This window comes from Anomaloglossus baeobatrachus, chromosome 6 (genome assembly GCF_048569485.1).
Source record: "Anomaloglossus baeobatrachus isolate aAnoBae1 chromosome 6, aAnoBae1.hap1, whole genome shotgun sequence".
Lineage (NCBI taxonomy): Eukaryota > Metazoa > Chordata > Amphibia > Anura > Aromobatidae > Anomaloglossus > Anomaloglossus baeobatrachus.
The window spans coordinates 553,547,470-553,569,879 of record NC_134358.1 but is presented as its reverse complement, the minus strand read 5'-3'; the positions used below and the strand labels follow the sequence as shown (position 1 = coordinate 553,569,879).

Below are 22,410 nucleotides of genomic sequence, written 5' to 3'. Positions count from 1 at the left end.
CACAGTGGTTGGACAAAAATAGTTAGTGCAGTTGTTGAAATCATGATACTTCCCTTTGAAATCAGAAGATGCCCAGCAGTGCCATCAGCTCAGAACTGGCAGCAACCAGTGGGACTCAGATACACCATCTACCTGTTCAGGGACGTTTGGCCAAAAGAAGTCATCATGGAAGAATTGTGACCGTAGCCCCAAGCCTTCTATATGGAAACAGTCAAGAGACTCAACTATAGATGAAAACATCTAGTCTCATACACAGAAGATCTGGGGTCAAGTCTCCAAGATGTTTGGAACAACCTTTCAGTAGAGCTCCTTCAAAAAACCTGTATATAAATGTATCAAGAAGAACTGAAGAAAGAAAAGGGCGGTCACACCAAACACTGATGTGATTTAGGTTTGGCATAAGGAGGTGAAAAAGGGGGATGATTGTGATTCTACAGAACTGATAAGACCGTAAGGAGCTGATAGTGAGGTGAACAGATAACTGCTGTATAGAAATCAATGGACTGGAGTGGGATGGCTAGTATGTTAGGAGTTAACTCCCCTCCTGGAATGTAACTACTGAGCGCTATGGACCAAGTTCTGGTGGCTGAACTCCTTGGAAGCAAGCTGTACACTATGTAAGATAAAAGCTCTCATTGTAGGAAAATGGCAGCAGACAGCATGAAAACAAACAAGTTTGCAATCTACTTGCTTTCTCTAACTAAGGCAACATGATAAAGGGGTATATGAAATAAAAATTAACAAATTTACAGAAATATGATGTAGTTGTACATCATACGTTGGCTGGCAGTTTTGGTACTGAACCTGCATCTTTGCCAGCAGGTGATGACCATGGTATTCAGCCTTCAAGGGCCTCCAACATCCGAGGGTGGAGTGGAGCTCCAGCCGTGAGTGTAAGCCTGTAAAATACCACTGTCTATCTGTGACAACAACATTTTCAGCAAGTGGCCCAGAGGTGAGCTGTTCTAACCGCTAATTGCCCCTTCCCATTCAGATATCAGGGGCACTCATTGGTTGCCATGATGGAAGTAACTGGTGTGGGCAATATTAAAATCACACCTGAAAACAGATAAAAAGGGGAGAAGTTGACTCACTTTTTGCATTTGTCTGTGTGTGCCACACTAATCATGGAGAACAGAAAGAGAAGAGAACTGTCTGAGGACTTCAGAAAAATATCAACAATCTTCAGAGATCTTGATGTTCCTTTGTCCACGGTGCGCAACATAATTAAAAAGTGTACAACCCATGGCGCTGTAGCTGATCTCCCTGGACGTGGATGGCACAGAAAAAGTGATGAAAGATTGTAATGCAGGATAGTCCAGATGGTGGATAAACCACCCCAATTGAGACCAAAGAAATTCAAGCTGTCCTGCAGGCTCAGGGGGCATCAGTGTCAGCGTGAACTATCCGTCCACATTGGAATGACATGAAATGCTAAGGAGGAGACCCAGGAGGACCATTGTTGAAACAGAGACACAAAACGCGAGTAACCAAAATCCTTCTGGGAAAATGTCTTGTGGGCAGATGAGACCAAGACAGAGCTTTTTGGTAAAGCACATCATTCTACTGCTTACCGAAAATGGAATGAGGCCTACAAAGAAAAGAACACAGGACCTACAGTCAGATATGGTGGAGGTCAGAGATGTTTTGGGGTTGATTTGCTGCCTCTGGCACTGGGGGCCTTCACTGTGAGCAAGACATCATGAAATCTGAAGATTTAGGGTGGCAATATAGTGCCCAGTGTCAGAAAGCTGGGTTTGCATCTTTGGTCCAACAAGGCAATGACCCCAAACAGACTTCAAGAAGCCCCCAGAAATGAAAGGAAACAAATCGCTGGAGACTTCTGAAGAGGCAGCAATGAGTCCGGATCTAAACCCCATTGACACCTGTGGAGAGATCCTAAAATTGCTGTTGGGAGAAGAGAAGACGTCTTCAGATGTGAGAGACCTGGAGCAGATTATAAAGAAGAGTCCGAGATTCCAGGTGAGAGGAGGAAGAAGCTTGTGGACGGGTATAGGAGGCGACTGATTGCAGGTATTTATTCCAAAGGGTAAAGTACGTACAACCAAATATTAAGGTAAGGGTGTCAATTTTGTATGGACCATTTCTGGGGTTGTGTGATGAAGTTATGTCCAATTTACCTTTTTTTTCCCCTCTGTGTTTTTCTTGTGTAATACTTCATTTTCTGAAACAATTCTAAGGGTGCCAACACTTTCCGCTATGACTGTAGCAATACTATATTGAAAATGTAAAACGTTACATGTCTCGGAAAATGGCTGCACAAGCAACAGTTAGGCTGTGTGCCCACGGGAGATTAAACCTGTGAATTTATCTGCGGAAAATCCGCGGATTTTCTGGATTTTCCAGATAAATCCACAGGTTTCAGCATGTACAGACACTCCCCATGTTATCCTATGGGACATGGGGAGTGCGGTGTCCATGGTGCGGATACGTGCGGCTGTGGAATATGCTGCGGATGTCCCACAGCCGCACGTAATTGCATGTCAATTCTTTCTGCAGAATTACCTGCGGAAATCTCGGGTCTCCACTATGGAGATAGAGGCCGGGACTTCCGCAGGTAATCCGCAGGAATGTCCGCAGGTTTACCGCAGCTATTTCGCTGTACTACCACAGGTAAAAATAGCTGCGGATTCCGGGGAGCAGCTGCGGGAAACCTGCGACCGTACCTCCAGATATATCCGCAGGCGCGAGCTCCCGTGGGCACATAGCCTTAAAGAAATTCAGATTTTTTTTCTACACCCGGAAAAATACTTGAGTTCCCCATTGACTTCCGTTATACTTGGTACTTCAGTCGCGCTCATCCAAGCGTCCAACTGCTCTAAACGGGTGCCGAACACCCGAGCATGATAGTGCCCGCTCATCACTAGTTACCAGTACAGAGCACCCGAGCATGGTAGTGCCCGCTCATCACTAGTTACCAGTACTGAGCACCCGAGCATGGTAGTGCCCGCTCATCACTAGTTACTAGTACTGAGCACCTGAGCATGGTAGTGCCCGCTCATCACTAGTTACCAGTACTGAGCACCCGAGCATGGTAGTGCCCGCTCATCACTAGTTACCAGTACTGAGCACCCGAGCATGGTAGTGCCCGCTCATCACTAGTTACCAGTACTGAGCACCCGAGCATGGTAGTGTCCGCTCATCACTAGTTACGAGTACAGAGCACCCGAGCATGGTAGTGCCCGCTCATCACTAGTTACCAGTACTGAGCACCCGAGCATGGTAGTGCCCGCTCATCACTAGTTACTAGTACTGAGCACCTGAGCATGGTAGTGCCCGCTCATCACTAGTTACCAGTACTGAGCACCCGAGCATGGTAGTGCCCGCTCATCACTAGTTACCAGTACTGAGCACCCGAGCATGGTAGTGCCCACTCATCACTAGTTACCAGTACTGAGCACCCGAGCATGGTAGTGTCCGCTCATCACTAGTTACGAGTACAGAGCACCCGAGCATGGTAGTGCCCGCTCATCACTAGCTACCAGTACAGAGCACCCGAGCATGGTAGTGCCCGCTCATCACTAGCTACCAGTACAGAGCACCCGAGCATGGTAGTGCCCGCTCATCACTAGCTACCAGTACAGAGCACCCGAGCATGGTAGTGCCAGTTCATCACTAGCTACCAGTACAGAGCACCCGAGCATGGTAGTGCCCGCTCATCACTAGCTACCAGTACAGAGCACCCGAGCATGGTAGTGCCCGCTCATCACTAGCTACCAGTACAGAGCACCCGAGCATGGTAGTGCCCGCTCATCACTAGTTACCAGTACAGAGCACCCGAGCATGGTAGTGCCAGCTCATCACTAGTTACCAGTACAGAGCACCCGAGCATGGTAGTGCCCGCTCATCACTAGCTACAAGTACTGAGCTCCCGAGCATGGTAGTGCCCACTCATCACTAGCTACAAGTACTGAGCTCCCGAGCATGGTAGTGCCCACTCATCACTAGTTACGAGTACTGAGCTCCCGAGCATGGTAGTGCCCGCTCATCACTAGTTACCAGTACTGAGCTCCCGAGCATGGTAGTGCCCGCTCATCACTAGTTACCAGTACTGAGCTCCCGAGCATGGTAGTGCCCGCTCATCACTAGTTACGAGTACTGAGCTCCCGAGCATGGTAGTGCCCCCTCATCACTAGTTACCAGTACTGAGCTCCCGAGCATGGTAGTGCCCGCTCATCACTAGTTACCAGTACTGAGCTTCCGAGCATGGTAATGCCCGCTCATCACTAGTTACGAGTACTGAGCACCCGAGCATGGTAGTGCCCGCTCATCACTAGTTACGAGTACTGAGCTCCCGAGCATGGTAGTGCCCGCTCATCACTAGTTACGAGTACTGAGCACCCGAACATGGTAGTGCCCGCTCATCACTAGTTACGAGTACTGAGCACCCGAACATGGTAGTGCCCGCTCATCACTAGTTACCAGTACTGAGCACCCGAGCATGGTAGTGCCCACTCATCACTAGTTACGAGTACTGAGCTCCCGAGCATGGTAGTGCCCCCTCATCACTAGTTACCAGTACTGAGCTCCCGAGCATGGTAGTGCCCGCTCATCACTAGTTACCAGTACTGAGCACCTGAGCATGGTAGTGCCCGCTCATCACTAGTTACCAGTACTGAGCTTCCGAGCATGGTAATGCCCGCTCATCACTAGTTACGAGTACTGAGCACCCGAACATGGTAGTGTCCACTCATCAGTAGTTACCAGTACAGAGCACCCGAGCATGGTAGTGCCCGCTCATCACTAGTTACCAGTACAGAGCACCCGAGCATGGTAGTGCCCGCTCATCACTTGTTACCAGTACTGAGCACCCGAGCATAGTAGTGCCCGCTCATCACTAGTTACCAGTACTGAGCACCCGAGCATGGTAGTGCCGCTCATCACTAGTTACGAGTACTGAGCACCCGAGCATGGTAGTGCCCGCTCATCACTAGTTACGAGTACTGAGAACCCGAGCATGGTAGTGCCCGCTCATCACTAGTTACCAGTACTGAGCACCCGAGCATGGTAGTGCCCGCTCATCACTAGTTACCAGTACAGAGCACCCGAGCATGGTAGTGCCCGCTCATCATTAGTTACGAGAACTGATCACCCGAGCATGGTAGTGCCCGCTCATCACTAGTTACAAGTACTGAGCACCCGAGCATGGTAGTGCCGCTCATCACTAGTTAAGAGTACTGAGCACCCGAGCATGGTAGTGCCCGCTCATCACTAGTTACGAGTACTGAGCACCCGAGCATGGTAGTGCCCGCTCATCACTAGTTACGAGTACTGAGCACCTGAGCATGGTAGTGCCCGCTCATCACTAGTTACCAGTACTGAGCACCCGAGCATGGTAGTGCCCGCTCATCACTAGTTACCAGTACTGAGCACCCGAGCATGGTAGTGCTGGCTCATCACTAGTTACGAGTACTGAGAACCCGAGCATGGTAGTGCTGGCTCATCACTAGTTACGAGTACTGAGAACCCGAGCATGGTAGTGCCCGCTCATCACTAGTTACCAGTACTGAGCACCCGAGCATGGTAGTGCCCGCTCATCACTAGTTACGAGTACTGAGAACCCGAGCATGGTAGTGCCCGCTCATCACTAGTTACCAGTACTGAGCACCCGAGCATGGTAGTGCCCGCTCATCACTAGTTACCAGTACTGAGCACCCGAGCATGGTAGTGCCCGCTCATCACTAGTTACCAGTACAGAGCACCCGAGCATGGTAGTGCCCGCTCATCATTAGTTACGAGAACTGATCACCCGAGCATGGTAGTGCCCGCTCATCACTAGTTACAAGTACTGAGCACCCGAGCATGGTAGTGCCGCTCATCACTAGTTAAGAGTACTGAGCACCCGAGCATGGTAGTGCCCGCTCATCACTAGTTACGAGTACTGAGCACCCGAGCATGGTAGTGCCCGCTCATCACTAGTTACCAGTACTGAGCACCCGAGCATGGTAGTGCCCGCTCATCACTAGTTACCAGTACTGAGCACCCGAGCATGGTAGTGCTGGCTCATCACTAGTTACGAGTACTGAGAACCCGAGCATGGTAGTGCTGGCTCATCACTAGTTACGAGTACTGAGAACCCGAGCATGGTAGTGCCCGCTCATCACTAGTTACCAGTACTGAGCACCCGAGCATGGTAGTGCCCGCTCATCACTAGTTACGAGTACTGAGAACCCGAGCATGGTAGTGCCCGCTCATCACTAGTTACCAGTACTGAGCACCCGAGCATGGTAGTGCCCGCTCATCACTAGTTACCAGTACAGAGCACCCGAGCATGGTAGTGCCCGCTCATCACTAGTTACGAGAACTGATCACCCGAGCATGGTAGTGCCCGCTCATCACTAGTTACGAGTACTGAGCACCTGAGCATGGTAGTGCCCGCTCATCACTAGTTACAAGTACTGAGAACCCGAGCATGTTAGTGCCCGCTCATCACTAGTTACCAGTACTGAGCACCCGAGCATGGTAGTGCCCGCTCATCACTAGTTACGAGTACTGAGCACCCGAGCATGGTAGTGCTGGCTCATCACTAGTTACCAGTACAGAGCACCTGAGCATGGTAGTGCCCGCTCATCACTAGTTACCAGTACTGAGCACCTGAGCATGGTAGTGCCCGCTCATCACTAGTTACCAGTACCGAGCACCCGAGCATGGTAGTGCTCACTCATCACTAGTTACCAGTACTGAGCACCTGAGCATGGTAGTGCCCGCTCATCACTAGTTACCAGTACTGAGCACCTGAGCATGGTAGTGCCCGCTCATCACTAGTTACCAGTACTGAGCACCTGAGCATGGTAGTGCCCGCTCATCACTAGTTACCAGTACTGAGCACCTGAGCATGGTAGTGCCCGCTCATCACTAGTTACGAGTACTGAGCACCCAAGCATGGTAGTGTCCGCTCATCACTAGTTACCAGTACTGAGCACCCGGGCATGGTAGTGCCCACTCATCACTAGTTACCAGTACTGAGCACCCAAGCATGGTAGTGCCCACTCATCACTAGTTACCAGTACTGAGCACAGAGCATGGTAGTGCCCGCTCATCTCTAGTTACGAGTACTGAGCAACCGAGTATGGTAGTGCCCGCTCATCACTAGTTACCAGTACTGAGCACCCGGACATGGTAGTGCCCGCTCATCACTAGTTTCCAGTACTGAGCACCTGAGCATGGTAGTGCCCGCTCATCACTAATTACGAGTACTGAGCAACCGAGCATAGTAGTGCCCGCTCATCACTAGTTACGAGTACTAAGCACCTGAGCATGGTAGTGCCCGCTCATCACTAGTTACGAGTACTGAGCACCCGAGAATGGTAGTGCCCGCTCATCACTAGTTACGAGTACTGAGCAGCTGAGCATGGTAGTGCCCCTCATCACTAGTTACGAGTACTGAGCACCCGAGCATGGTAGTGCCTGCTCATCACTAGTTACCAGTACTGAGTACCCGAGCATAGTAGTGCCCGCTCATCACTAGTTACGAGTACCGAGCACCCGAGCATGGTAGTGCCCGCTCATAACTAGTTACCAGTACTGAGCACCCGAGCATGGTAGTGCCCGCTCATCACTAGTTACCAGTACTGAGCACCCGAGCATGGTAGTGCCCGCTCATCACTAGTTACCAGTACTGAGCACCCGAGCATGGTAGTGCCCGCTCATCACTAGTTACCAGTACTGAGTACCCGAGCATAGTAGTGCCCGCTCATCACTAGTTACGAGTACTGAGCACCCGAGCATAGTAGTGCCCGCTCATCACTAGTTACCAGTACTGAGTACCCGAGCATAGTAGTGCCCGCTCATCACTAGTTACCAGTACCGAGCAGCCGAGCATAGTAGTGCCCGCTCATCACTAGTTACCAGTACTGAGCACCCGAGCATGGTAGTGCTCGCTCATCACTAGTTACCAGTACCGAGCACCTGAGCATAGTAGTGCCCGCTCATCACTAGTTACCAGTACCGAGCACCTGAGCATGGTAGTGCCCGCTCATCACTAGTTACCAGTACCGAGCACCCGAGCATGGTAGTGCCCGCTCATCACTAGTTACCAGTACCGAGCACCCGAGCATGGTAGTGTCCGCTCATCACTAGTTACGAGTACCGAGCACCCGAGCATGGCAGTGCCTGCTCATCACTAGTTACGAGTACCGAGCACCCGAGCATGGTAGTGCCCGCTCATGACTAGTTCTAAATCAGAAAAGGTTTGCAGGGCTCAGGACTGGCAGCCATAGATTATCTATGAGGTCGGTGGGCCATGGTCTTGTGAATCTTTTACTCAACTCAATTCTACAAAAATAGGATAGCCTTGAGAAGAGAAGCATTCTGAACAGGGCTATCCTTTTTGGGGGCCTCATGACCTGCTGGTCTCGAGGGGAGTGGGAGACGTCCTAAGCTGTCATCGCTGAGCAAATCATTCACTATGGTCCCAAAATAATATAAACATCAGTACTTTGCACCATGGATGTAAGGACCAATTCACACAGGTAATTTTAAATATTTAGACCATCGGCCTGTATGAACATATATTTATCTGTCATCCCTAAAACGCTAGTTAAACCACTTATACGGGTATGTAGGGGGCTTAGCCCCTCTAAATATCATACCAGTAGGATAGGATTTCAGTGGTTCATTTCCCAGAAGAAAAAAAAATATTGTTTAGAAATAAGGGGGCTTCACTGCACTATTGATGTGGCCAAAAGCTCAGCACCCCCTTACACCCCCTTAATTAGCATACCCCAAGAGGTCCCATCGTGCCTGTTTACACTCAGGCGTCAATCAGTGGTGGCTGCGCACATCCACATGGACACTGCAGGAGCCACCCATTATCAGTGCAGGAGTACAGGACCAAGCAACGGCCACAGAAAGGAGCCCATGATGATAAAGAGCCTGCAACGACCTTACGTGAGCGGCTGGGCTCCGGCAGTGTCCGTGCGGAGGTGCTGACCGACTTCAGACAGTTCTCTATGCAAAGTGCGTGGGTAAAACCGTGCACTGAGGCCTTTATTACACCAAGGGTGCACCGAAGCCCCCTTAATTGCATACAAAATTGGCTTTTTCAACGAAACCGCTAAAAACTGACCTACAGGTATTACTTTTTGTAGCGGCTAGGTCCCCTGTGTGCCTGCACAAGTGTTTTAATTAGTGTTTTAGGGGGACAGACTGCTTTTAAAATCGCTAGTGCCAGAAATTAAATCTTTGCCAGCCCCGATGCCAATGTGCTAGAAACAAGCGCAGATTGTCTTCTATGCAGAGGATCGGAGCTCTCCTCTATACAGAAATCTGCACCTTAAAGGGGGTGTCCGGTCAGAAGATACTGATGGCGGACTATTTGGCAGGTGTCCGACACTTGGCACCCCAACGGAACAGATATCAATGAGCTATCCAAATTATAGGTCACCGGTATCTTCTGAGCCGACACCCCCTGCACCACTTGGCACCTCAACAGAACAGATATCGATCATCTATCCAAACCATAGATCATCAGTCTCTTCGGAGCAGACACCCCCTGCACTATTTGGCACCCCGACAGAACAGATAATCGATCATCTACCTAAACCACAGGTCATTGGGATCTTCTGAGTGGACACCCCCTGCACCAATTGTCACCCCAACGGAACAGAAATCGATCATCTATCCAAACCATAGGTCATTGGGATCTTCTGAGCAGACACCCCCTGCACTACTTGGCACCAGACGGAACAGATATCGATCCCATATCCAAACCATAGGTCATCGGGATCTTCTGAGTGGACACCCCATGCACCACTTGGCACTAGACAGAACAGATATCGATCCCATATCCAAACCATAGGTCATCGGGATCTTCTGAGCAGACACCCCCTGCACCACTTGGCACTAGACAGAACAGATATCGATCCCATATCCAAACCATAGGTCATCGGGATCTTCTGAGTGGACACCCCCTGCACCACTTGGCACCAGACGGAACAGATATCGATCCCATATCCAAACCATAGGTCATCGGGATCTTCTGAGCGGACACCCCCTGTACCACTTGGCACCAGACAGAACAGATATCGATCCCATATCCAAACTATAGGTCATTGGGATCTTCTGAGCAGACACCCCCTGCACCACTTGGCACCTCTACAGAACAGATATCGATCATCTATCCAAACCATAGGTCATCAGTCTCTTCGGAGCAGACACCCCCTGCACTACTTGGCACCTCGACAGAACAGATATCGATCAACTACCTAAACCACAGGTCATTGGTATCTTCTGAGTGGACACCCCCTGCACCACTTGGCACCAGACGGAACAGATATCGATCCCATATCCAAACCATAGGTCATCGGGATCTTCTGAGCGGACACCCCCTGCACCACTTGGCACCAGACGGAACAGATATCGATCCCATATCCAAACCATAGGTCATCGGGATCTTCTGAGTGGAGATCCCTGCACCACTTGGCACCAGACAGAACAGATATCGATCCCATATCCAAACTATAGGTCATTGGGATCTTCTGAGCAGACACCCCCTGCACCACTTGGCACCTCAACAGAACAGATATCGATCATCTACCTAAACCACAGGTCATCGGTATCTTCTGAGTGGACACCCCCTGCACCACTTGGCACCTCAACAGAACAGATATCGATCATCTGCCCAAACCATAGATCATCAGTCTCTTCTGAGCAGACACCCCCTGCACTACTTGGCACCCCGACAGAACAGATATCGATCATCTACCTAAACCACAGGTCATCAGTATCTTCTGAGTGGACACCCCCCGCACCACTTGGCACACCGACAGAACAGATATCGATCCCATATCCAAACCATAGGTCATCGGGATCTTCTGGACGGACACCCCCTGCACCATGTAGATGCACAAAGCCCACCAGACAGATTGTTGTGTGCCCAGGACCCATAGAGGAGGAAAGATCCAGATTAGAGGTCACCCATCCATTACCACCGGGAGTCGGGACCATGAGGTCACTCCTCTATTAACCCCGGGACCATGATTTCATCTATCGGCGCCCATTCACATTAGCTGCAAACGAATCCCAGAGCCACCAGACAAGGAAAACCGTGCGAAATACATACACAAATATAATCTATTTCCAACGCCGATATTTATTTAAGATGATCACGTCTGCAAATGACAGCGACGCGTCCCTGGGTCTTGCAGCCGATATTACGGAGAATGTCATTTTCTCCGAGGTCTATTATTATTTTTCAAAAATCTCGTCCAGAAAAAGAGAAAATATTTTGCCCAAATGACGAATAATTGTAAGTCGCACAATGGACCGTACGTGGGGCCGGGAAGCGTGTCACGCCTTGACTCCTAATGCCTTTCAAAAAGTAGCTTTCTACGTGTCTTTCTATTATATAATGTCATCTTTTAGTGCATCCGTAGAAGCTTCGGAGCGCAGAGTTGCCCGGCAACAAGAGAATTATGTGTCAGCGAACAATTAACGGAGCTGACACCCGGAGCCCAGCAACCATTTTCTGAGCCGAGTCTACATCAGGAAATCTTCCCGTACATCCTTCTTCCCACTCCCTCCATCGCCGTCCTCCCCTATCCCTGCATTATTTTTTTGGGGGGGGAGGGGAGGGGTGAAATACATATCACATATTGCGGAGATTAACATGTTGCTATAACCATGGGATATGGAAGGAATCAAAAAGGGTCAGTCGAGAAAAATGCATTTCCAAGCGCCCTTACAAGGATACAATGTAATTTTGCCTTCAATTTCATCCATTTTTAATGCATATAAAATCCGGGTCTGTATGTGACCTATAGGAAATGTTTTCCTGTCCACCCCAGCAGCCAGAATCCATAATATCTGGTATCCTCTAGCTTCCAGTATCGGTGTGGTCTTCCAATGGTGTTGCCATCAGTCCAGTGGTTTCGCAAGTCATCATCGGCTTACCCCAGGAAGAAGCAGACAAGCGAAACTCAAGGTCGTAGAAGCTGGGGTGCGGAACGTTTTTTTTTTTTTTAAAAAAAAACAAAAAAAAAAATGTAACTCCTCATTTAACTCTTGAAAGTATAATTAACCCAACTTGAAGCTAATTACATGGCAGGTCTGCCCTATGTCCGGTTGTTCTTGATGAGAAACTCCGGACAGGTATTGTTTGCAGCAATTGCTTTTGGAACGATTGGTCTTAGCAAAACTGGTAGCAAAATTATTTGATGAATTTACCAACAGTGAATGTGGATGCGGCAAAATTGAATTATATGGGGGATCCGAGGAGAATCTAAAGAGGGGAGGAAGAATCCGTGGGGTATCTAAAAGGGCAGCGGTGACCCCAAGAAGAATCGGAGGACGGAAGGGGAATTCATGAAGGGGGCGAATATCTGATGGAGTATTCCCAAGGAATCGGTACTCGTAACTAGTGATGAGCGGGCACTACCATGCTCGGGTGCTCAGTACTCGTAACTAGTGATGAGCGGGCACTATCATGCTCAGTACTCGTAACTAGTGATGAGCGGGCACTGTCATGCTCAGGTGCTCAGTACTCGTAACTAGTGATGAGCGGGCACTACCATGCTCAGGTGCTCAGTACTGGTAACTAGTGATGAGCGGGCACTGTCATGCTCAGGTGCTCAGTACTCGTAACTAGTGATGAGCGGGCACTACCATGCTCAGGTGCTTAGTACTGGTAACTAGTGATGAGCGGGCACTACCATGCTCAGGTGCTCAGTACTGGTAACTAGTGATGAGCGGGCACTACCATGCTCGGGTGCTCTGTACTGGTAACTAGTGATGAGCGGGCACTACCATGCTCGGGTGCTCGGCACTGGTAACTAGTGATGAGCGGGCACTACCATGCTCGGGTGCTCGGCACTGGTAACTAGTGATGAGCGGGCACTACCATGCTCAGGTGCTCTGTACTGGTAACTAGTGATGAGCGGGCACTACCATGCTCGGGTGCTCGGCACTGGTAACTAGTGATGAGCGGGCACTACCATGCTCGGGTGCTCTGTACTCGTAACTAGTGATGAGCGGGCACTACCATGCTCGGGTGCTCTGTACTCGTAACTAGTGATGAGCGGGCACTGCCATGCTCGGGTGCTCAGTACTCGTAACTAGTGGTGAGCGGGCACTACCATGCTCGGGTGCTCGGTACTCGTAACTAGTGATGAGCGGGCACTACCATGCTCGGGTGCTCAGTACTCGTAACTAGTGGTGAGCGGGCACTACCATGCTCGGGTGCTCAGTACTCGTAACTAGTGATGAGCGGGCACTACCATGCTCGGGTGCTCAGTACTCGTAACTAGTGGTGAGCGGGCACTACCATGCTCGGGTGCTCAGTACTGGTAACTAGTGATGAGCGGGCACTACCATGCTCGGGTGCTCAGTACTAGTAACTAGTGATGAGCGGGCACTACCATGCTCGGGTGCTCAGTACTCGTAACTAGTGATGAGTGGGCACTACCATGCTTGGTACTCGTAAAGAGCAGGTTAGACGCTCGGACTAGAGCGACTCGTGTGCTGAGTGTAATGCAAGTCAATGTGGTACTTGAGCACTTTTGCGTTAGGAGTACCAAGCACCCGGGCATTATAGTGCTCCCTAATCACACATTAAGGGACATCTGGAAGGACTGGAAAAACAAAAATGTTGAGTTTTCAAATCAAGACCTTCATCAAAGCATCTTCCTTTTTCATTTTAAAAACATTTAAGGTACGAAACAAAAAAAAGAGAGGGGGGGGAGAGGGGGGGGGTGTTACCAACCCCTCCTAAAACGGAAAACATTAAATATAAAAAATAAAATGGTGTATAGATGGACTCACCCGTCTTTGGTTTGGTCCACCACGCCCGCCAGAAGCTGGATGGTTTTGGGGTTTGGCTCGCCATCTCCGGTGAAGTTCAGGTAACGTCTGACGAAGTCGGTTGGTGACATAAAACGGTCTCCATCTTTTTCCACGCTGGCATACTAGAAGACAAGAAAAACAAAAAAATTAGGGGGGTGTTTCTGGGCGTCAGATTAAGGGATTGTGTAGTTTATCAGAAATTAAGACATTTCATAATTGACTTGTTAAAATTCTGTTCATGAGCCGCGGCCTGTGGAGATGAGACCACCAGCAGCTCCGAACCTCCGGCTACAGTCGGCTCCAAACACAGAGGCTTCCTGTTGGTGCTCCGAACGGCTCAACCAGTAGCTCTGCATGGTCACATCATTGGGGGCGTGTGCTCTGCATGGTCACATCATGGGGGGCTGTGCTCTGCATAGTCACATCATTGGGGGCGTGTGCTCTGCATGGTCACATCATGGGGGTGTGTGCTCTGCATGGTCACATCATTGGGGGGGGGGTGCTCTGCATGGTCACATCATGGGGGGGTGCTCTGCATGGTCACATCATTGGGGGTGTGTGCTCTGCATGGTCACATCATTGGGGGGGGTGCTCTGCATGGTCACATCATTGGAGGGGTGTGCTCTGCATGGTCACATCATTGGGGGGGTGTGCTCTGCATGGTCACATCATTGGGGGGGGGTGCTCTGCATGGTCACATCATTGGGGGGGGTGCTCTGCATGGTCACATCATTGGGGGCGTGTGCTCTGCATGGTCACATCATGCTCTGCATGGTCACATCATTGGGGGTGTGTGCTCTGCATGGTGACATCATTGGGGCCGTGTGCTCTGCATGGTGACATCATTGGGGTGTGTGCTCTGCATGGTGACATCATTGGGGGGTGTGCTCTGCATGGTGACATCATTGGGGGGTGTGCTCTGCATGGTGACATCATTGGGGGGGTGCTCTGCATGGTGACATCATTGGGGGGTGTGCTCTGCATGGTGACATCATTGGGGGGTGTGCTCTGCATGGTGACATCATTGGGGGGTGTGCTCTGCATGGTGACATCATTGGGGGGTGTGCTCTGCATGGTGACATCATTGGGGGGTGTGCTCTGCATGGTGACATCATTGGGGTGTGTGCTCTGCATGGTGACATCATTGGGGGGTGTGCTCTGCATGGTGACATCATTGGGGGGTGTGCTCTGCATGGTGACATCACCCGATGCTTGATCGAGTATCGAACAGTGGCGAGCACGCTCACTCATCACTAGTCAACACCATAGAGGAGCACGCAACTCTTACCTTGGCGAATATAGTTTTCAGCTCAGCTGGATCAGCTCTCTTGGTCAATGCTACCTGGAAAAAGGAAAAAGATGCATATATCAAAATTTTATGGTGTAGAACAAATCTTTAAGCTACAACGTGTAGGTATATCCGGCTAATCAGCGCCAGCCAATAAAGGGTATATCCTAGACATGTGGCAATCCATAGAAAAACTGTGCAAATCCAATGAAGGTCACGGTTTAGCACACTGAAGTGAACGTGGCACCGTCTTATACGTCCATCAGAGTAGGAACCTCCTTTGCGGTGGCTCCTTGGAGACTTTCTGATTTTTAAAGGTTTGGGTTGTAAAATTGGCAAATATGTTTTGTTAGTAACATGGCAGCCTTGGTCAAGATGGAATGGACAGGCGCAACGGCAGCCTTGGTCAGGATGGAATGGACAGGCGCAACGGCAGCCTTGGTCGGGATGGAATGGACAGACGCGACGGCAGCCTTGGTCAGAATGGAATGGACAGACGCAATGGCAGCCTTGGTCGGGATGGAATGGACAGACGCAATGGCAGCCTTGGTCGGGATGGAATGGACAGACGCAATGGCAGCCTTGGTAAGGATGGATTGGAATGGACAGACGCAATGGCAGCCTTGGTCAGGATGGAATGGACAGACGCAATGGCAGCCTTGGTCAGGATAGAATGGACAGACGCAATGGCAGCCTTGGTAAGGATGGATAGGACAGACGCAATGGCAGCCTTGGTCAGGATAGAATGGACAGACGCAATGGCAGCCTTGGTAAGGATGGATAGGACAGACGCAATGGCAGCCTTGGTAAGGATGGATTGGAATGGACAGACGCAATGGCAGCCTTGGTCAGGATAGAATGGACAGACGCAACGGCAGCCTTGGTCAGGATAGAATGGACAGACGCAATGGCAGCCTTGGTAAGGATGGATAGGACAGACGCAATGGCAGCCTTGGTAAGGATGGATAGGACAGACGCAATGGCAGCCTTGGTAAGGATGGATTGGAATGGACAGACGCAACGGCAACCTTGGTCAGGATGGATTGGACAAACGCAATGGCAGCCTTGGTAAGGATGCAATGGAAAGACGCAAGGGAAGCCTTGGTCAGGATGGAATGGACAGGCGCAAAGGCAGCCTTGGTCAGTATGGAAAGAACAGACGCAATGGCAGCCTTGGTCAGGATGGACTGGACAGACGCAACGGCAGCCTTGGTCAGGATGGAATGGACAGACGCAACGGCAGCCTTGGTCACGATGGAATGGTCAGATGCAATCCGATTTCAGGACGAGCACCATGTCGCCAAAAAGAAAATCCGGTGCCAATTTTACAACTGGAACTTAATAAAAAGCAACTTGTAAAAGAAAGAAAAAAAAAAAAAAAGTATCCAGTGTGCGTCGAATGTCAGCAGTTCAAAAATAATTTTATTTGCTCTTTAACAAAAAAGTATATCCGAAATGTTAGCAGCAAGAAAAGAGCAGGCTGATAGGCGACGTAAATGACCGATTAATGAGCTCTTCAGTCGCCACGGCGGTTACATACGTCAATTATATTTACAACTATTGAGAGGAAACAGTTTTAATGCTCTCCCCTATGATTACAGATACCTTACACAAATTCCCTTCCACTGCAATCATTCAGTTTGAGATGTTAACAATCGAAAAAGAAACGGCAGCCGCCGCCGCGAAACGTGCACAAAATCCATTCTGAGGAGCCGACGTCGTGGAGCCCGCGGCTCACCTGGAAAATTGTTTCGAGCAGGCTTGAAAAATCAAAATCACTCAAAGTGACATTATCCCGCGTTCCTATGCAAAAACATTTATTTTTCACCTACTTTCAGAAATTACTTTAAGTGTAAGTGTAACTGGCGGTGGAGAAAGCCGCCAACAAGAGAAAAAGGTATATAACTGAATGCTCCAGGTAAACAAATATCCGAGATAGGAAAAATAATACCGAGCGGACAATCCCCTCCCGAAAAACTCTCTACACCTCGTATAAGTCCTCTACAATCCGAAAATAACCAAAACTCCGTGACCATGTTAAAGGGGTTGGCCAGGCGATAAATTGATGATCCTGGTGGGTCAGACTGCTGGGATCACGAGAATGGGGGCAACCAAGTTCAGCATGCAAATATTCCCTAAAGTATCTGATCATTGGTGGTCCCACATTGATCCAAGAACGAGGCTTGAGAACCTTGGAACCGGTCTTCGGTCTTGAATGGTGCCCATGCTCGATCTCCACTCCGAAAAACTCTCTACACCTCGTATAAGTCCTCTACAATCCGAAAATAACCAAAACTCTGCGACCATGTTAAAGGGGTTGGACAGGCGATAAATTAATGATCCTGGTGGGTCAGACTGCTGGGATCACGAGAACGGGGGCAACCAAGTTCAGTGTGCAACTATTCCCTAAAGTATCTGATCATTGGTGGTCCCACACTGATCCAAGAACGGGGCTCGAGAACCTTGGAACCAGTCTCCAATGGTGCCGAGGTGCCCATGCTCGATCTCCGCTACATTCACCGTCTATAGGAATCCTGGGAATAGCTGAGTGATGTAGTCCACTATCTCCTGCAGTCCCGTAAGGGATGACTGAGCATGTGCACCATTCCAGATGGGGCTCCCCAGAGACCAAACTTTTCAGCTTCCGGAGCACTGTTTTTGGGACTGCTGGCTGCAACTTACGATCTTCATAATAACCCTTCAAGATTTCATAGTTTTAAGGTTGAAAGAAGATAAAAGTCCATCAAGTTCAACCTATAATCTAATTTGTTATTCCAGAGGACGGCAAAAACCCAATGAAGCAGATGCTAATAGCCCTACGGGGAAAAGTTTCTTGCCGACTCCATATACGACAGACTCGTTCCCTGGATCATGTGGCAACCAGAATCAAAATATCGACTATGGTGCACAAAAGAAAGCCTGTTTTCACCAATCTCACAAAACCTTGCCATACAATCTCATCAGTAGGGAGTCGTGTACCCCCAATACTCTGGGACAACATTAGGAATCTGGCCAATAACCAAACATTTGACAGAAACCAGAACCCCCCTCATCTTCAAGAGCCTCAACTCCCAAAAACACTTCTTCCGCCATACTACACAGAAACAGCGTCAACTCTCACCATCTGGGTCCTTCTCTCATCCCATTTTGGACTGTGAAGGCCATTTTACATGGGCCGAAAATTGTCTCACGCCTGTTCCTGAATATCAACTGGTATAAAAATGTGGCTTATTACCCAACTAATGAGCAAATGCTTGATCTTTAGACCATGGTTCATTCCTGCCGGCAAGAAAAATTCTTTATCGCGAGAACATTGGCCGGTATAAAGAAGGCATGTGCTGCTTACAGTATGATGCTGAACGGTAATAATTGTTCTTACAGTTTTAGTCGGCACATGAACGTCAATCAACATAAAGTCGTTCAGTAAGGGGCTGAAGTCAGTCAGAGTAAATGCTTCAAGGTAAGAGAGAATTCACCCATCAGGTAACCATTCACCCCTCTCTCCATGTCCGGTCCCCCAGCGAGGTCAGAGGACCCCAGGCCCCCCAGCGAAGTAAGAGGACAATCGCCCCTCCCTCGATGCCTAGCCCGCGAGAAAAGAGAGCATCCGTCCTTTCCTCCATGCCTAGCCCACGAGAAGAGAGGGCATCCGCCACTCTCCCTCCATGCCTAGCCTTTGAGATGACATCCACCCCTCCCTCCATGCCTAGCCCGCAAAACAAGAGGGTATTGACCCCTCCCTCATGTATAGCCTGAGAGAAAAAAGGGCATCTGCCCTGCCCTCCATGCCTAACCTGCATTAGAACAGGGTATTGACCCCTTCCTCCATGCATAGCCTGAGAGAAAAAAGGGCATCCACCCTTCCCTCCATGCTTAGCCAGTGAGAGAAGAGGGCATCCACCCTTCCCTCCATGCTTAGCCAGTGAGAGAAGAGGGCATCCACCCTTCCCTCCATGCTTAGCCAGTGAGAGAAGAGGGCATCCACTCTTTCCTCCATGCTTATCACACAAGAGAAGAGGGCATTCACCGCTCCCCTCCATGCTTAGCCCGCGAAAGAAGAGGGCATCCACCCCTCCTTCTATTCCAAGCCCATGAAAGAAGAGGACATTCACTCATCCCCCCCATGTCTAGCCCATGTGAGAAGAGGGCATTCACCCATCGCCCCCCCCATACCAAGCCCACAAGGGAAGAAGACAGTCACCTGTCCTTCAATGCCTAGCCCACGAGTGAAGAGGACAGTAAACCGTCCCTCCATCCCTAGCCCACGAGTGAAGAGGACAGTCAGCCGTCCCTCCATGTCTAGCCCACAAGGGAAGAGGACAGTCACCCATCCTCCATGCCTATCCCATGAGAGAAGAGGGCATTCATCTGTCCACCCCCATGCCTAGCCTACAAGACAAGAAGACATTCCACCGTCCCTCCACGCCTAGCCCACAATGGAAGACAACAGTCACCTGTCCCTCCACGTCTAGCCCGTGAGGGAAGAAGACAGTCACCCGTCCCTCCATGCCTAGCCCGTGAGGGAAGAGGACAGTCACCCGTCCCTCCACGCCTAGCCCACAATGGAAGACGACAGTCACCCGTCCCTCCACGCCTAGCCCACAATGGAAGACGACAGTCACCTGTCCCTCCACGTCTAGCCCGTGAGGGAAGAAGACAGTCACCCGTCGCTCCATGCCTAGCCCGCAAGGGAAGAGAGCATTCACTGCTACAACACTGTTGCTCCCATAATTCCTGTCTACACTTGGGTGCATCTAATAGGCAACATCCACAGGACTTGCATGTTAATGGGGTAGAGATTGCTAGTTTATACAGGACACAAATCTTAGAAGATTACGATATAGTATTGTTCTTACGTTCGGTCATTTCAGGGGCAAAAATAAACAAAAAAAAACAAAAACTTCTATCTGATCTTGCAAATTCCTCTCCTCAACTTAAATACTTAAAATAAGAAGCCTTTAAGTAATAATCTGTTAAAGAGAAACCACCAGGTGAAGAAATATTGGGAAAGTTGGCCCGGTAATCCGTTTGTGGAAGCCACTTACCCCAGACATAAAGAGTTTCAATTACCAAACCATTGAGAGACTCCTCGGGTGTCGGGGAGAGGGAGCGTGACACGGAACACTTGAAATTCAAGAGAATTGGAAAATCTCAAAAGAAGTCTTAAATCTGGATCAATGTGATATCCGGAGGCGCTGGCGGTGCGGCAGGTGGGGGGTGTAAGTGTTTCATTCCTCATGAAGCTAATGGACAGAAAACTGGGAGTAAAATTGCTTTTCAGGCGCCATCGGGGAAAGGATAAAGATGCAGAATGTATCTTAAGAAGCATTTTACAAAAAAAAGATGCTACAATCTTGTCTTAAGATTTTTTTTTTTTTTTCGTGGCTGAACTATAATCTCTCAATATGGATAATGCAATAAGAATCTCTGAGAGCGCAGATCTATAGGTGCAAAGTCAAAGAACGATAAATCCCTCCGAGATTGGAAAATGTAAAAAGTAAAAACTAAGAACCCAACTAAGTTCCATAAGATTTGATTGACCATTCTTGCGGGAGGCGAATAGAAAAAAGCCAGAGGAGTCTAGTTGGCACGTGACCGCAAGTACTTTCGGAATTGTTCTTCTACAAAAATAGCAAAAACTAAATTTTCCATCACTTACAATAGTTTTGAACGGGACCAATCATTTTACCAAAGAATTTGCTGAAAAAAAAAAAAAAAAAAAAACAAGTCTGACTTTTTGTTGGGGAGTTTTGTTTTCACAAGGTTCACTTTACGGTAAAAAAAAAAAAAAAAAAAAAAAAAAAATTTAACCTGTAAGGCCGCTTTCACATTTTGTTTTTACCTACGTTCAGCGGTCCCGTCGGAGCTTCTGTCCGAACACCCCCGCAAAATGTGTTTCGGACGCATGCGCCGACGGGTCCATTGACTATAATGGAGCAGACGGAATCAGCGTGTGCTCTGTCTTGCACCATTTTCAGGTATATATGTTTTCTGCAGGCGGACACGCTGGCGTAGCAGACTACATCTGGGTGTCCGCCTGTAGAAAGCGTATTTGCCCGAAAATGGTGCAAGACAGAGCACACGCTGACTCCGTCTGCACCGTTATAGCCAATGGCCCCGTCGGCGCATGCGTTCGAAACACATTTTGAGGGGGTGTTCAGACGGAAGCTCCTACATGACCACTGAATGTAGGCAAAAACGAAATGTGAACATGGCCTTTGTTTTTCACTTATGGGTATTCTTCGAAATTTGAGTTTTTTTGTTTTTTTTTAAATTACTAGGGAAAAAAATGCTATTTTTGTGTTTGCTTTAGTTGCTACATTCTGAGACAGAATTTTTTAATTTTTTTTTTACATTTAGATCAACACCATTACATTGGAACTGATATTATTTGTGTTATTTTGGGGTCCATAAGTAGGGATGGGCAGACCCGGACTGTAAAAGTCCGTGTCCGCGCGCTTTCAAAGTTGCCCGGGTGCCAGGCCCGGAATTCCGGGTGTTTGAACCAGATCCGGTACTCAAGAAATTAAAAAAAAAATAAATAAAAGGAAAAAATAAAAAAAATAAGAATGAAGCAAGTGCTTCACATTTACAGCTGTACACTGCTCCCGCGCAACTGTCACGCTGCTCCTGCGGCCTCCGCTCATCATTGCTCATACATTTGCACGGCTTTCCCCTCCCCCACCGGCCAGCCTGGCCTCTGTGGTCGGTTGCAGTCAGACGTGCCCCCAGCCTATGTGACAGTGTCTGACTGCAACTAATCACAGGCGCTGTCTGAATCATGAAGCAGGCCGCTCAGGCTGAGCAATGGAGGACACATTATCGCCGGCGCAGTTCATCCGGAGCCTCCCAGCAGGCCCCGGATGAGCAGAGGAGGACACATTTTCGCCGGCGCAGTTCATCCAGAGCCTCCCAGCAGGCCCCGGATGAGCAGAGGTCGTCACATCATCTCCGGCGCAGTTCATCCAGTGCCTCCTTTTTTAAAAAAGAATGTTTATTCTTAACCGGGCTGCATTTAGAACATGCCCCCCCACTATCACATGACAAATTACGCCATACCTGGAAGAAGCCCGTACATTCTAGCATCTACCTGTACTTTTAGTGCACGATCTAGACGCACGCAGCTCCAGAAGTGAATGCGTGACCTGGAAACAGCTTGCCGCTATGACAAGTATATTTGGTGAGTAGACCGCGCGTGCTCCTATCCCTTCCACCAACATTTTTATTCCCCAGATTCTGGTTTCCATAGACTTATATGGGTACCGGATTCCGAACCGGATTTTTTTTTAAAAAAAAATAAAAAAAAAAATGACAATTGTGTT

At 49.2% G+C, this 22,410-nt stretch overlaps 1 protein-coding gene across 1 annotated transcript in view; it reads right to left on the bottom strand.

Moving 5' to 3' along the window:
* The window catches only part of SLC25A13 (solute carrier family 25 member 13), a 168,593-nt gene that overhangs the window by 115,368 nt on the left and 30,815 nt on the right, over positions 1-22,410 (bottom strand). The window contains 2 exon segments of the mRNA XM_075316869.1: positions 13,780-13,922; positions 15,089-15,142. Coding sequence (XP_075172984.1) covers positions 13,780-13,922; positions 15,089-15,142 — 197 coding nt within the window.